This window comes from Antennarius striatus, chromosome 21 (assembly GCF_040054535.1).
Source record: "Antennarius striatus isolate MH-2024 chromosome 21, ASM4005453v1, whole genome shotgun sequence".
NCBI classification, from domain to species: domain Eukaryota; kingdom Metazoa; phylum Chordata; class Actinopteri; order Lophiiformes; family Antennariidae; genus Antennarius; species Antennarius striatus.
Window position 1 is genome coordinate 5,852,119 of NC_090796.1, and position 13,278 is coordinate 5,865,396.

The window sequence follows — 13,278 nt, forward strand, 5'->3', positions numbered from 1 at the left end:
TATCAATGGAGACAAATCAGGCAAATATCAAACAAACAAACACCTAATGGTGTCAAATCAACTCTCAGTTCTAACTATGACAGCTTTGTTAGTTTGGATGCCTTTAAAAAATAAATAACAGAATTAGAGACTAACAGGAAGTGTTCTGAAAACGACAAGAAAAAAAAAAGGACAATTTCCACAGAAGAAAAGAGACACCTACACCTGATAGGGTCGAGTCCCACGGAGGGACACCTCCACCGCCTTCTGATAGGTGGAGGATGTTCAGGAGCGCTCCGGGTTCATTACAGTAGGTCCGAATAGGAAGTGACAAACAAACAAACAAAACGTTTCCTGAATCAGAAAGCTGAAGAAGTAACAAGAAAACAACGGAACCGTGTATGGTTTTAAAGCAGATAATTTAGATCTTTGCTGGTCTGGTTTAGATTTCGGGTTTCCAGTCCCGCAAACTAGAGCTGCGGGTGGTCACGTGACCGGCGGCGCTGGTGAATTAAATGTCACCATTCTGATCAGAAATAAACGTGTCCAGCCATGAAGGAGAACAAGGAGCCGTCTGTCCTGTGGGACCCCCCCACCCTCCTGGGGCCCCCCACCCTCCAGCACCATCTCCGCCTGCTATTCATTTGCTGCTCTTCCTCCCGCCTGTGTGCGCCGCATCCCCCGCCCGCCCCGCCGCATCCCCCGCCCGCCCCGCCGCATCCCCCGCCCGCCCCGCCGCTTCCGTTCCACCAGAGTCTATCTGAGGTCTGGACGCGGATCGTCTGACTGGCAGCTGATCAGCCCCCTGAACGGTAAGGTAAACCATCGATATTGATCGATTATTGGTGATCTGAAGCTGTTAGAGCGAACCTTTGGTTTCCGTGGGGTGGGGGCAGCAGCGTGTCGCCCGTCATCACTCACTGCGCGTCTGGGATCATTTGTGGACATCATGAGGTCTTTGAGAGCCGCTGGTGAGAGAATGTTCTGGGAAGGAGGGGGGGGTTATTTAATCTGTCTGACAAATCACACCCTGTGATGGGTGTTTAACAGGTTAAAATAAAGTTCAATCCGTTCCCCCTGTGGATGCAGATTATTTACACATCACGTGACCAGAATATCAATGTTATTTACATGAAGGGGACAGAAAACAGTGACCCCAGTGCGGTCTGCTCCAGACATCAGGAAAGATATTTAACTAGTGAAAATTAGATGTGAGATTTAAATAGAACCTAAAGTTTAAAGGGACTGCTGTGCGTGTGTGTGTGTGTGTGTGTGTGTGTGTGTGTGTGTGTGTGTGTGTGTGTGTGTGTGTGTGTGTGTGTGTGTGTGTGTGTGTGTGTGTGTGTGTGTGTGTAGAGACGTGTCTGCCATGCTGATGCAGGCACACACACACAGCCACAGTGTCCCGGTTCTCCTGGGTTACTTCTGGTCTTTTGTTGTCCTGAAGCTCCTCCGGTTCCTCTTGTTCAGATCAGATGTTTGATCCACTGATCGGATTCTGACACGCTGCAGGGTTAGATCAGGGTCTGATCAGTCAGATTGATTAATTATTTAGGGCTCATTTTTATGCCTGGTCATCCATCACTTGTGGAATCAGATATACCAGGAGTGGGAGACGTGTGAGCTCATCATCGCCGCGGCAACAACATCCATGAGAGCAGGTGGATGGAAGAAACTCTCATCAGCCATTTGCCGGATCTTTTGGCTCAATGAAATTATAATCCAGAGATCAAATTCACTCCAGCTATTTACAGCATCCTACCTAAACCTCAGCAGCTCCTCCTGGTTCCCTAATCTTCCAATTTAACGCTGCCATGGGGAAAAATATGCTTCTGAAAAGTCACAACACACATAACATAACACCCACAATGCAACAGAACAGAACGTGCTACCTGAAATGAATAAAATGTAATTAAACTTTCATTATCTGATGGAATTCAAACCCAGAAATAGACAACTATACACAACAACAGCAACACTACATGTGTGTGAGTACAGCACTGATTTCTGATTGTGGAGTGTGTGTGTGTGTGTGTGTGTGTGTGTGTGTGTGTGTGTGTGTGTGTGTGTGTGTGTGTGTGTGTGTGTGTTTGTGTGTGTGTGACAGTGACCAAAACAATGACAGTGTGACGTTTTCCTCAGTGAACACTGATCTGCTGCTGTATCTCTCGTATAACTCGTCTAATGTGCTGTTTTAATTCACAGCTGTGATAAATGTAAAGTTCTGCCTGGTGAAGCTACAGGTTTGTTTTTTTTTGTTTGTTTATTTTTTCAGACACATCATTACAACAGACTTCACCACCTTCATCTCATTTGTAACATCAAAAACATCTGAAACAAAGTGCTGACGGGTAGAAGCCGTCTCGAGTGCGTTGTCCCTGCCCCTAGAATTCAATGTAAACACTTCTCTCATTACAGTGTTTTTGAATGTATTTACAAATTTGACAGTCGTTGTGGCACATTGTTGTTTCTACCGTCCATTCAGTCCCAACAGATGTGTGTGTGTGTGTGTGACCGGACCAATGATCAGCGATGACCAGCTGAGGTGGTGTGTGAGTCTGTGTCTGTCTTTCCTTTCAGCCACTGCCATCTGTAGCCTGGTTCCAGGTCCCAGACTCCTCTCCTCTTTCTTTCTTTCCCATCCCATCCAGCGTTTTGGTGATGTCAGCTCTCATCCGAGCCACGGCTTTGCTCATCCGAGCCGTGGCTTCGTTGGATGCCGCTAGCTCTGCTTTCAGTCGTGAGACGGCCTCGCAGGCCGTCGATAGTTCGGCTCGCATTCTGACCGCGGCGTCCGCGGCGTTGTTGCAGTTCTCCTTCACTTTGGTCTGCTGACGCGCCACTTTTCTCAGCATGCGATAATTCACGAATCCTGCAAACCCCAGCACGATGATCCCCACTGTCATGACGACGAAGAGGTACACATCTTCAACGTCCTCCACGTCCAGTGGGGCCAGACATAAAGATCTCCACACGCCCCAGCTGTCGAGCCCATAACCCGACATCAGGGTCCCGTCTGGGCATGAGCGCTCACCAGAAGCAGCTCGTCTGGTAGAGAAGATTTTATCAGTCGCTTGGAATGACCAGCTCAGAAACGCCATGATCGATCAGCAGGAAGCCCGATGTGATGTGATGTGTTTCCAGTGAAGCCCTCCAGTCTTATACAATCTCAAAGTTTCTGTCAGAGTTCCTTCAGTTCCCTTATCAGTGTAGTCACAACATCTTACATCCAACGTTCTGAAAGTCCAGATGTCCCAGATATAACCAAGAGCGTGACCATGTTTACATTCTTCACAGGAACATCGAGGTTTGTTAACATTATAGACAGTCAAATGAAGACGTTGACCTTGTCAGCATTCTGAGGGTGTCTGGAAAACAATATAACAATCATATTAACCTCCCTCAGCAGACAGATTTGTTTTTAACCAACATTATCATTCATTCTGTAACCATAAAAGGTTCTTTATATGTATTTTTAAAGGCAAATAGGGTCCCCAGACTCCTAACTTCCTTGTTGTTCTTGTTTTCTTTGTTATATATTCTGTGCTCCTACTTAAAGAGAGGATAAAGGACGGATATGAATCTTCAGCTGACGGCTGAAATCAATAGGAGATGGAATCTGGACCATCAGAGAGTCGTTTTTGCAGCATCAGGTGATGATGAGCGCTGCAGAATGTTGACAGCAGCACGGATGGAAATGATTCAAACAAATCGATCGGCATCAACAGTGTGCTGTTGTGATGTAGACACAAACGACATAGTACAACGTTATAGTGCTGTTTGATAGTAAAATAGATCATCTTGCTTTTGTTCATTTTCCAGCTGATCTACAAGAAAAGTTGTCTTTCAACACTATTTGTCTTCCAAAGTGTATTTTTTACATGGATAGAAATGATAGATTGTATGCAACAGCGAGACAAAAGTCCATTTGTGTGTGTTGTTTTTCCTACATCCCATAATGTGCTGGCAACTCACCCATAGCCAGCTGGGAGAAGATGGATGGATGGATGGATGGATGGATGATTTTTCTCACATCCCTTGTTTTGTTACTTGTTTTGAATTTATTTGTTTGGTCCAAAGGAAAGAAGGAAAATGCCTAAAATTGTGATTAAATGTGTGTTTATAAATAAATAACACACATTTATTCAGGTACAGTCATTATTGGAGGATTTAAACTTGAACAATTGATTATTATGTATTTGTGGTCAAACACATTCCTCTCAGAGACGTGAAGGATTCTGTACTGTCTAAATCTGTAACTCTGGTGTCTGATGCCTCCATCTGACCCCACAAACACACACACACACACACACACACACACACACACACAGACACACACACACACACACACACACACACACACACACACACACACACAGTGCTATATTAAGATAGACGTTGAGTGAGGTGTGGTTGGTCCTGCTGGTGTCTGTGGTTCTGTTAGTGAATTGGTGGTTGTCAAACATTCCTCAGGCGTCTCATCAACACGAGAACCGACTGCTGACAACACCAACAACACACTCACCAGATTTCTGCGTACACTTCACACCTCCCAGTTTGGTGACCAAACCCCTTCATCCAGAATGACTGAACCATTCCACAAAGCAGCTTGTTGTTTCATCTCAGCCTCACAGCCCGGTGCTGGGAATCAGGTTACTCTCATTCTGTTTCCAGCAGAATCCAGTTGTAAAGAAGGACTGCGGGTTGTAACACGGTGGTTTGTCATCATTTAATATTCATAAATGGGAAATTCAGCATTTGAGGGATACTGAGTGCAAGGAAACGCTAAGAATGCAAAGCAGACTTAATGGTTCTGGTTCTCTTCATCATTGCTGGGTACTAGTTTCATCCCTTTTAATCGTTCTGTTTCTAAAAAGCTTTATTTAAGGATCCATAATTACTTTTTTTAGGTTCTAAAGTTCATATTACATCTCAGAGTTCATTTCATTAAAAGAAAAGAGATGGTTTTGTACTAACAGTCAGCAACCGTTGGATGCGTCAGATGGATTAAGTATAGACATAGACATTTGATAATATGAACTAAATGGTATATTTACCTTTAATCCATTTAATGAAGTATTTAACTGACAGCCGACACGGGACGGTTTGTGTCTGTCACTGTTTGGTACTTGAATGGTGTGATCTCTCTCTTCCTGTCGTCTCTCCCATCTCACTTGCTCCATTTTATTCCAGGGAACCGTTGCTCCATTCGTCCCTCTACCAGCAATTCCTCTCTGAACATCTCCACACACACACACACACACACACACACACACACTCACACACTCACACACACTTGTCATGCTGGAGGTGTAACCCTCCTTCCTGTCCTTCTTTGTGTAACATCGGAGGAGCCTCAAAAAAAAAAAAAAAAAAACTTCCTAAAAAAAGAAAGAAAACAACAACCTGCAACCAGTCAAGATGTCAGAGCCTGATGCTGCCTCACAGGGGGACCCCCCTCTGCCACGGACGTCCCCCCAACCCCCCCTGCAGCTCTCCTTCCCCTTTCTGAGGGAGGGCAGTCGGGTTTGGGAGAGGGAGAGGAAACCTCCTCAGCATGGAGAGCTGCCCAGCCCACTGCCCACCAAACGCACCCGAACGTACTCAGCGTGAGTAGAACAGAGGTCCACATTCATCCGTACATCCTGTTTGTTGTGTTTTGTATTTATTCAGTTATTGTAAAAGCTAATAATTACAGATACACATTTTGACAGTAGGCTTTATCGCATAAAAATGACATGAAATGAGACCAAATCACTCCTCTGTAGCTTCCATTTCATTATAAAATATTACATCAAAACTTTAAGGAGATGAAATATCTTAAATGTCGTAATGATTTCTTCTTCCCGTCTCTGCAGGACAGTGCGAGCTAAATCAGGTCCAGTTTTTAAGGGGGTGTGTAAAAACTTCTCCAGGTCTCAGGGTCATGGATTCATACACCCCTCCCGAGGAGGAGAGGACATTTTCGTCCACATCTCTGAGTGAGTACATCAGTTTTTACTATTGTGGTTCATAAAATACAAAACGGTTTAGTGTTCTGTTGCGTTAATGTCAAACAGTGAAACGGTGGAAAGTGAAATGTAATCAATAAACTTCAGTCCTACTCAGGAAATCAATTATGAAATGTGACTCTGAAGGAAAGTTTCCAAAGTTTCAAAATAAAATCCCTGATTACATCATCAGCGTTGTCTCAGCCCGACCCCAGAGAAAACTAACACACACACACACACACACACACACACACACACACACACACACACACACACACACACACACACACACACACACACACACACACACACACACACACACACACACACACACACACACACACACACACACACACACACACACACAGGACATTTTAACATTCAAGGAAGGTCTAAAAACACGGTCAAGTTGCATGATGGGAAGTGAAAATGAAGGATCCAGTGGAGAACCAATGCTAAGCTAATCACCAAATGTTTTTTACGTGTCATTCATTAAAATACGTTCTTCATTCCTGGTTAAGCAGGACGTGGGTTTCTGGAAGAACACACTTTATTCCATGGTCAGCAGAGACAATTTTCCTTGTATTTAACCTTGAATTATTTATTATTTATTTATTCTTATTTATTTATTATTTATTTATTTAACAATATCTTTAATTTCCCGGACAGCATCGACGGAGAGTACGTGCCCATGGAGGGGGACGAGGTCACATACAAGGTGTGTCCCATCCCACCCAAGAACCAGAAGATCCAGGCGGTGGATGTGGTGATCACTCACCTGAATCCAGGCACCAAGCATGAGACCTGGTCGGGTCAGATCATCAGCTCCTAGACCGACGCTCCAGCCTGCAACGCCAGAAAGGCAAAGGGGATCTGAACTTCATTTTAGGCGTAAGGTTTTTGGGAAGTGACATTTGGTAGTTGGTCTGAGGAAGAGGAGCAGGGTGGATGTCTGTGAATGTTTACGTACAAAGGTTATTGTTGGAAATTAAGAATGTTAATGCAGGTTTGAATGTTTCGGTCTCATCATTTGGATTTGAATGTTTTACTTTAGGGTTCGAACACTTGGAGTTAAATTTTGGGGTTCACAGCTTTGTGGTTGCATTTTTATTTTATTTTTTTTAACCTATAGAAATATTTTAGCTGGTGAATCAGTGGCTGTTTGACAAAAAGCGACTTCTGGATGAGTTGGGAATCATTTTAGAAGTTTGAACCAGTTTCACTTTAAGGTCCCCTCCACCCACCCTCGCCACAGACAGGAGGCGCTTAGGCGTCACATCAGTGGAATCTCACTTCTAGTTTGTTTGTTTTTTACAACAATGCAACCAACTGATGTCTATATCTTGTCCCACTGCCAAAAGTGACAAACATCCAATTGACAAATGTTCAAGTTAGCCATATTGTGTCTGTGTTTACAACAGATGGAGAATGTTGCCTTGCAGCAAAACATGTATTCAAGCATTGTTTCCTGCCTGTGATCAGACTTGACTTGACAGGAACAGATGATCAGATTTGCCTTCATCACACTGCCTTCAGAAAATCAACACTGTTTGCACTTACAGTGGAAAGTAAGCTAAATACCTTTCAATGTCTTCTCTCCTCAGGAGCTGCATGGTTCCACAGATAAGGATTGTTTTTTTTCCGTCATAATATCACTAGTGGATTGTTCCCCTTTAGCAAATGTAGAAAAACAGTATTATTGTAGCCAGCTCTAGGTTTAGTGCTAGACTGTAGCTGGATGATGTGTGGGTGTCAGATAGGAGGTTGGGGTTGATAAATGAGGCAGATGAAGGTGATAGATGGGCAGATGATGGAGTGATCAGTGATGGTTGTCATAAAGCATGTGTCACAAGGAACTAGGAAGGCTTTAATCAGAAGTTCTCCACCTACAGTTGTTAATTCAGTAGAGATTTAAATAAGAGGATTGATGCCCCCCGATGCCTTAGTGGTGAATGCTAAATCTGAAACTGAAAGAACACCACTTGAAGTCACGCTATATCCATATAAAGTCTATAAAGAAACTTAAATTAGAAGCTACAACGTCTTTTGCCTGGGCTAAGCTAAATTGCCGCTTCACATTTACCTACAAATATGAGAGTTCTTTCATATAAATATGAACACAAATGTGGACAAATGTTTTAAGCTACATCTTTAAATCATATCTAAACTTTGTCAATTCAAAGATAAAGCTCTAACAAACAGATTTTAACTGTAGTCAAGTAAAATAAGCTGATAAATAATATGAAATTTCAGATGAATCTCGAGCTGAGGACGATCTGCTGATTTTATTCAGCTCAAAGTTAAACATTGGGGCGTTTAGTAAGTTTGATATGTTACTGTGAAAGGCTAAGAAAAAAAGTAGCAGTTAAAGCTTCCTGATGTTATTTTAAAAGTGCTATTTATTTATTGACTTATTTATTTTCATTTGTAACTATGAAAGCATCAGGTTTTGCTATTTGAAAGCTACATTTATAAGTATCTGTGCTAATTTAAGCCTATTTGAACACAGTGCAACCTCACTTTAATACTACTACCTTGCTGATAACCCTTTGCTCCTGTTATGGCACGACTGGCAGAGAACAAAATGAATTGTGTCCGAACACGAGTTTGTAATTTCTACACAAACCTGGGTTTAATTGTTACCTATGTGCTGTCACACACTTTTTTTTTTTTTAATCAGCATGTTCTTTACTATTTGTTGTAAACTACCTAGAATGTGTTGATTCTGTTTCGTTATGTAGAATCACCGGTGATCCTCCAGAGAAGCATCATCAGGTCTTCTATGCACCTTTATTATTGTGCCATGAGTGTGAAAGTTCGGTTGAGTTTGATGCACTTTTATTTCAGTCAAATCACAGTAACACTGTCTTTTGTCATTAAACTATAGTTTGCATAAAACGCATTACTGCATTCACAGACCTGTGTGGAAATGTGTTGATCATTTTTAGTTATTTATTACTCTGCTCACGTTTTGTCTGGAATAACTAGGACAGCTATTTTGAGAGCCCTCCTGCAGAAAGTGTCAGTGTCTCAGACAGCTGTTTGGATCTAAGAAGACATTTGGGTTTGCACGCACACACAACTGTACATGTATGAGATTTATATTTTTCTCCATGGCTGACAGAAGATCTTTTCTGCTGCTGCAAGAGGACAGTAAATACAGACATAAACAACATAAAGCATTGACCTGGAAACCCCGAGTCAGCAGACTCGCATAAAGACCAATGTGATCAGTCATCAAAGTAAAAGTAGAAACACTGGAGAAACAGTCTTTTATAAGTCAAGCTGAAAATCTGTATTTCAGTATTTGCAGCAAAAGGTACCGCAAAAGTAATCAAACTAAAATAACTCACAGTATTTCTTGAAAAATGATCAAGAGAGTGTTTTTCTTTTCTTGCCAGTATTGAAGCCTTTGTAATATATTATTAGAAAATTGCATTATTTTATATGAACTGCTGGGTTAATGAAAACAAAAACAACAATAACAATCATCATTCAAACAAGTAATTATACCCTTGGAATAAATATATAAATAAAGATGAACACAACTACTCCAGTATGGTGGGAGTACCTCCTGTGTGCAGTAAATGTACCCACAATCGTGAGTAGTAGAGGTGAGTACAGGCTGTACTTCTGAGTCAGCCTTTACATAATATATTTAAATCAATTAACATCTAATACCTTCCTTATTAATTCAATAAAAAGATAAACAGTTCAACTGTCCTGCTGTCACGGACAAACTCTGTTGTGTAGTTTGTTATATTTACAGCGACTCTCCTCTACAGACTGTTCAGGAAACAACTGTGTTGTTGTCAGTCCACAACTTTGTCCACTGTGTGTCAGCAGTGTGTAAGGCTCAGTCCTCCGACCGCCTGTCAGTCTATACTGAGGGTCAGCAATGTGTAAGGCTCAGTCCTCCACATACCTGTGAGTCTACACTGAGGGTCCGCAGCTCCATAAAGCAGGTGTAGTTAACGGGGTTTCCGTAATGGAGCTATCAATGTAGAAAATATAGGATTATATTTTGTTATGATATAGGATATCCACCTTCAACTTAAAACTGTACACACGAACATGACATACTACAACTACCGGCCGGTGGCGCTAACATCCCCCCTGAGGAAGACCCTGTAGCGACTGGCCCTTTGTCATCTCAGCCCCCTGGTGAGTCCATCACTGGACCCACTCCAGTTCGCCTACCAGCCTGCCAACAGGGTGGAGCTCTGTCTCACCTGGAGAAACCTGGGAGCACTGTGAGGATCATGTTTTTTGATCTCACCAGTGCTTTCAACACAATTCACTGCTGAGGGAAAAGCTGGAGATCACCGGGTTGGATCATCACCTCACAGACTGGATCTTGGACTATTTAACCAACCCCCAATAGTTTGTGAGGACCCATGCCTGTGTGTCAAACACAGTTTTCTGCACCACAGGGGCACCACAGGGAATGGTTCTGGCTCCTTTCCTATTCACCCTCTACACTGCAGACTTCTCCTACAACTCCCCCACTTGTCACCTGCAGACGTTTTCTGACGGCTCTGCGATCGTCGGCCTCATCACTGATGGGGACGACAGAGAACTGACCCAGGACTGTGTGGACTGATCCCAGTGGAACTGCCTCCAGATCAATACTGGGAAAACCAAGGAACTGGTGGTGGATTTCCGCAGGCGAGCACTCTGCCCAGTTACACCAGTGAGCGTCCAGGGAATAGACATTGAGGGGGTGTCCTCGTATAAGTACCTGGGTGTTCACCTCAACAATAAACTGGACTGGACTACCAACACAAATTCTATTTACAAAAAGGGTCAGAGCAGACTCAATCTGCTCAGGAGACTGAGGTCTTTTGGAGTGCAGGGGCCACTCCTGAAGACTTTCTATGACACTGTGGTGGCCTCAGCTATTTTTCATAGGGTCATCTGCTTGGGGAGCAGCATCACTGCGGTTGACAGGAGAAGATTAGACATGCTGATTAGAAAGGCGGGCTCTGTCCTAGGGTGCCCCCTGGAGAGAGGAGGATGACAGCCAACCTGTCATCAATGATGAAGATCGACTCCCACCCTCTGCAGGGCACATTAAGATCTCTGGGGAGCTCCTTCAGCGATAGGTTGCTTCATCCGAAATGCGTGACGAAACGCTTTCGCAGGCCTTATTGCTGCCCACGGCCGTCAGACTGCACAACCATCACTCCTCCCAGTTGACCACACAGAACATCACACTCAAAATCTGGGTGACCAGTGCAGTGTGTAGTTTGTAGTTGTTTATTTTCTGCCACTGTATCCGCTACAGTGGGTCACGGGGAGCTGGAGCCTATCCCAGCTGGCATAGGGCGTAAGGCGGGGGAAACTCCGGGCACGACACCAGCTACATACAAAGACAGACAACCACGCACACACTCACTCCTACGCACAATTTGGGGCTGGCCAATTAACCTGAAGCGCATGTTTTTGGAAGTGGAAGGAAGCCAGAGAACCCGGAGAGAACCCACGCAGACACGGGGAGTGAGCTGTACTATAAGAAAGCTGAACAATCACATCGTATATCGTAAAATTTAAATACAAAAATATTGAACTTGACAGATGCTGAGGTCAAACATGTTTCAGGTGTGAAGAAAAATTGGTACAAAAGTCAACAATACTAAAAAAAATGAAGAAAGTCAACACAACCATGATGCAGAAAACACAGGACTTTGATCAGATTCACGCAGACGGTGTTTGTTTAGTCTTCACATGTGACGTTTTATATGGACTACGGTGTTTAAACACTGCAGCCATATTTCGTGGGAAGTATGGCCTTGAAGTGTTTTAATAGGAATGACACACCACAGCACCAGATTTAACAGAACATAAACCAGAAACAGGAAATGATCTGAGAAAATCACCAGCTGTCAGTTTAACCACCTCCTCATTGTGTCGTATGTTCACGTCAGATCCGAACCCTCCTCAGTAACCCTACGTCATCAGATCAGACAGGTGGAAAATAAACACATCTAAATGAAATTAAATCTAGTTGTTCCTTCAACACAGTTGTGACAATAAATACTGTCTCCCATCTCTTCCTTGGGTGTTAAAAATAAAATTTCAGTTGCTTCAGAGGCTGATATGTTATTATTTATTTATTATTTAACATAAGATTACATATTTGACATGTTTAGGGTCTCATATTTCTCTACCTGCTTTGCAGATCGTGGTAGGTCTTCTATTCTTCTATTCTTCATTTCTTCAGAGAATTGTTTCTTGTTTGGCGTAAGAACTCAGAATTCAACACACAAAGATCCTGTAAGGCCACAGAACCTAAATCTAATCCTTGCAATCATGTTGGTCGCGTTAGTTTCTGTGGACAGTCTGATGTGTATTCTTCATCGGTGTCTCGTCAGACTTGTTACAGAACTCCTTCCTCTGTGGTGACGATGACTGAGAACTTCTACCGGAACATTTCATGTCTGTTTTGACACTTTTGTGTGAAACATTTTACATAAACTCCATGAATCTTTCATCCATTCAACCCAAACACACGTCTCTGAATTTTCGGTACAGCAGCAAACTGTCTGTTAACATTCACTGGATTTACTGGTAAGTCCTACTGGTCACAGTGTGAGTAAAACAGAGACACACTCACTGAACGGGATCAGAGATACGGTCCATAAAGAGATTGTTTCAAGTAATGACTTGATAATGAATTCCCGTGTGTGTGTGTGTGTGTGTGTGTGTGTGTGTGTGTGTGTGTGTGTGTGTGTGTGTGTGTGTGTTTACTACACACAGATGAAATGGCTGACTTCATATTACAGTAAATTGCCTGGGGTCATCCAGATTTATTTCCTATATTCCTGTGGATGTGTGTTTGTGACACACACACACACACACACACACACACACACACACACACACACACACACACACACACACACACACACACACACACCAGAAGAAGTCTCTCACCTGAGACACACATGTGTTTGTTTATGAGGTCTTATCTGTCAATAGTTTTATGACACAACCAACCTTTGCCCTTCTCTCACTCTGCCTTTCCCCCGGGAGTCTTTCAGACCTTTACATGCTGTGTGACCATGCTTGTCTGCCTATCTCTGACACATGCAGTGAAAAAAAACACACACAGATGACCTCTGACCTCAGATGGTACAGTAGTTATCATACTGTGCAGTTAGTGGAACTCAAACTGCAGAAAATGTGTTTCTAATTGTTCAGTCTCTCCATGAAGCTTTGTGTTCATGCAGTTCTGTTACTCTTGATGAGCTGAAGGGAGTCACAGACAGGTAACAACTGTGACTCTATTTAGTACAATACCACTGTA

At 43.1% G+C, this 13,278-nt stretch overlaps 1 protein-coding gene across 2 annotated transcripts; it reads left to right on the forward strand.

Annotated features, from left to right (window-relative positions):
* The first annotated feature begins 730 nt into the window (after positions 1–730).
* On the forward strand, positions 731–8,865 carry csdc2a (cold shock domain containing C2, RNA binding a). Of its 2 annotated transcripts, none has more exons than XM_068305468.1 (4): positions 731–791; positions 4,453–5,588; positions 5,838–5,960; positions 6,639–8,865. In XM_068305468.1, the coding sequence occupies exons 2-4, from the start codon at positions 5,401–5,403 to the stop codon at positions 6,799–6,801; spliced, it is 474 nt and encodes a 157-aa protein (XP_068161569.1). In that variant the 5' UTR covers positions 731–791; positions 4,453–5,400; the 3' UTR covers positions 6,802–8,865. The 2 variants fall into 2 exon arrangements, with proteins under 2 accessions (XP_068161569.1, XP_068161570.1); XM_068305469.1 differs by having other exon boundaries at positions 741–791; positions 5,173–5,588.
* Positions 8,866–13,278: the final 4,413 nt, after the last annotated feature.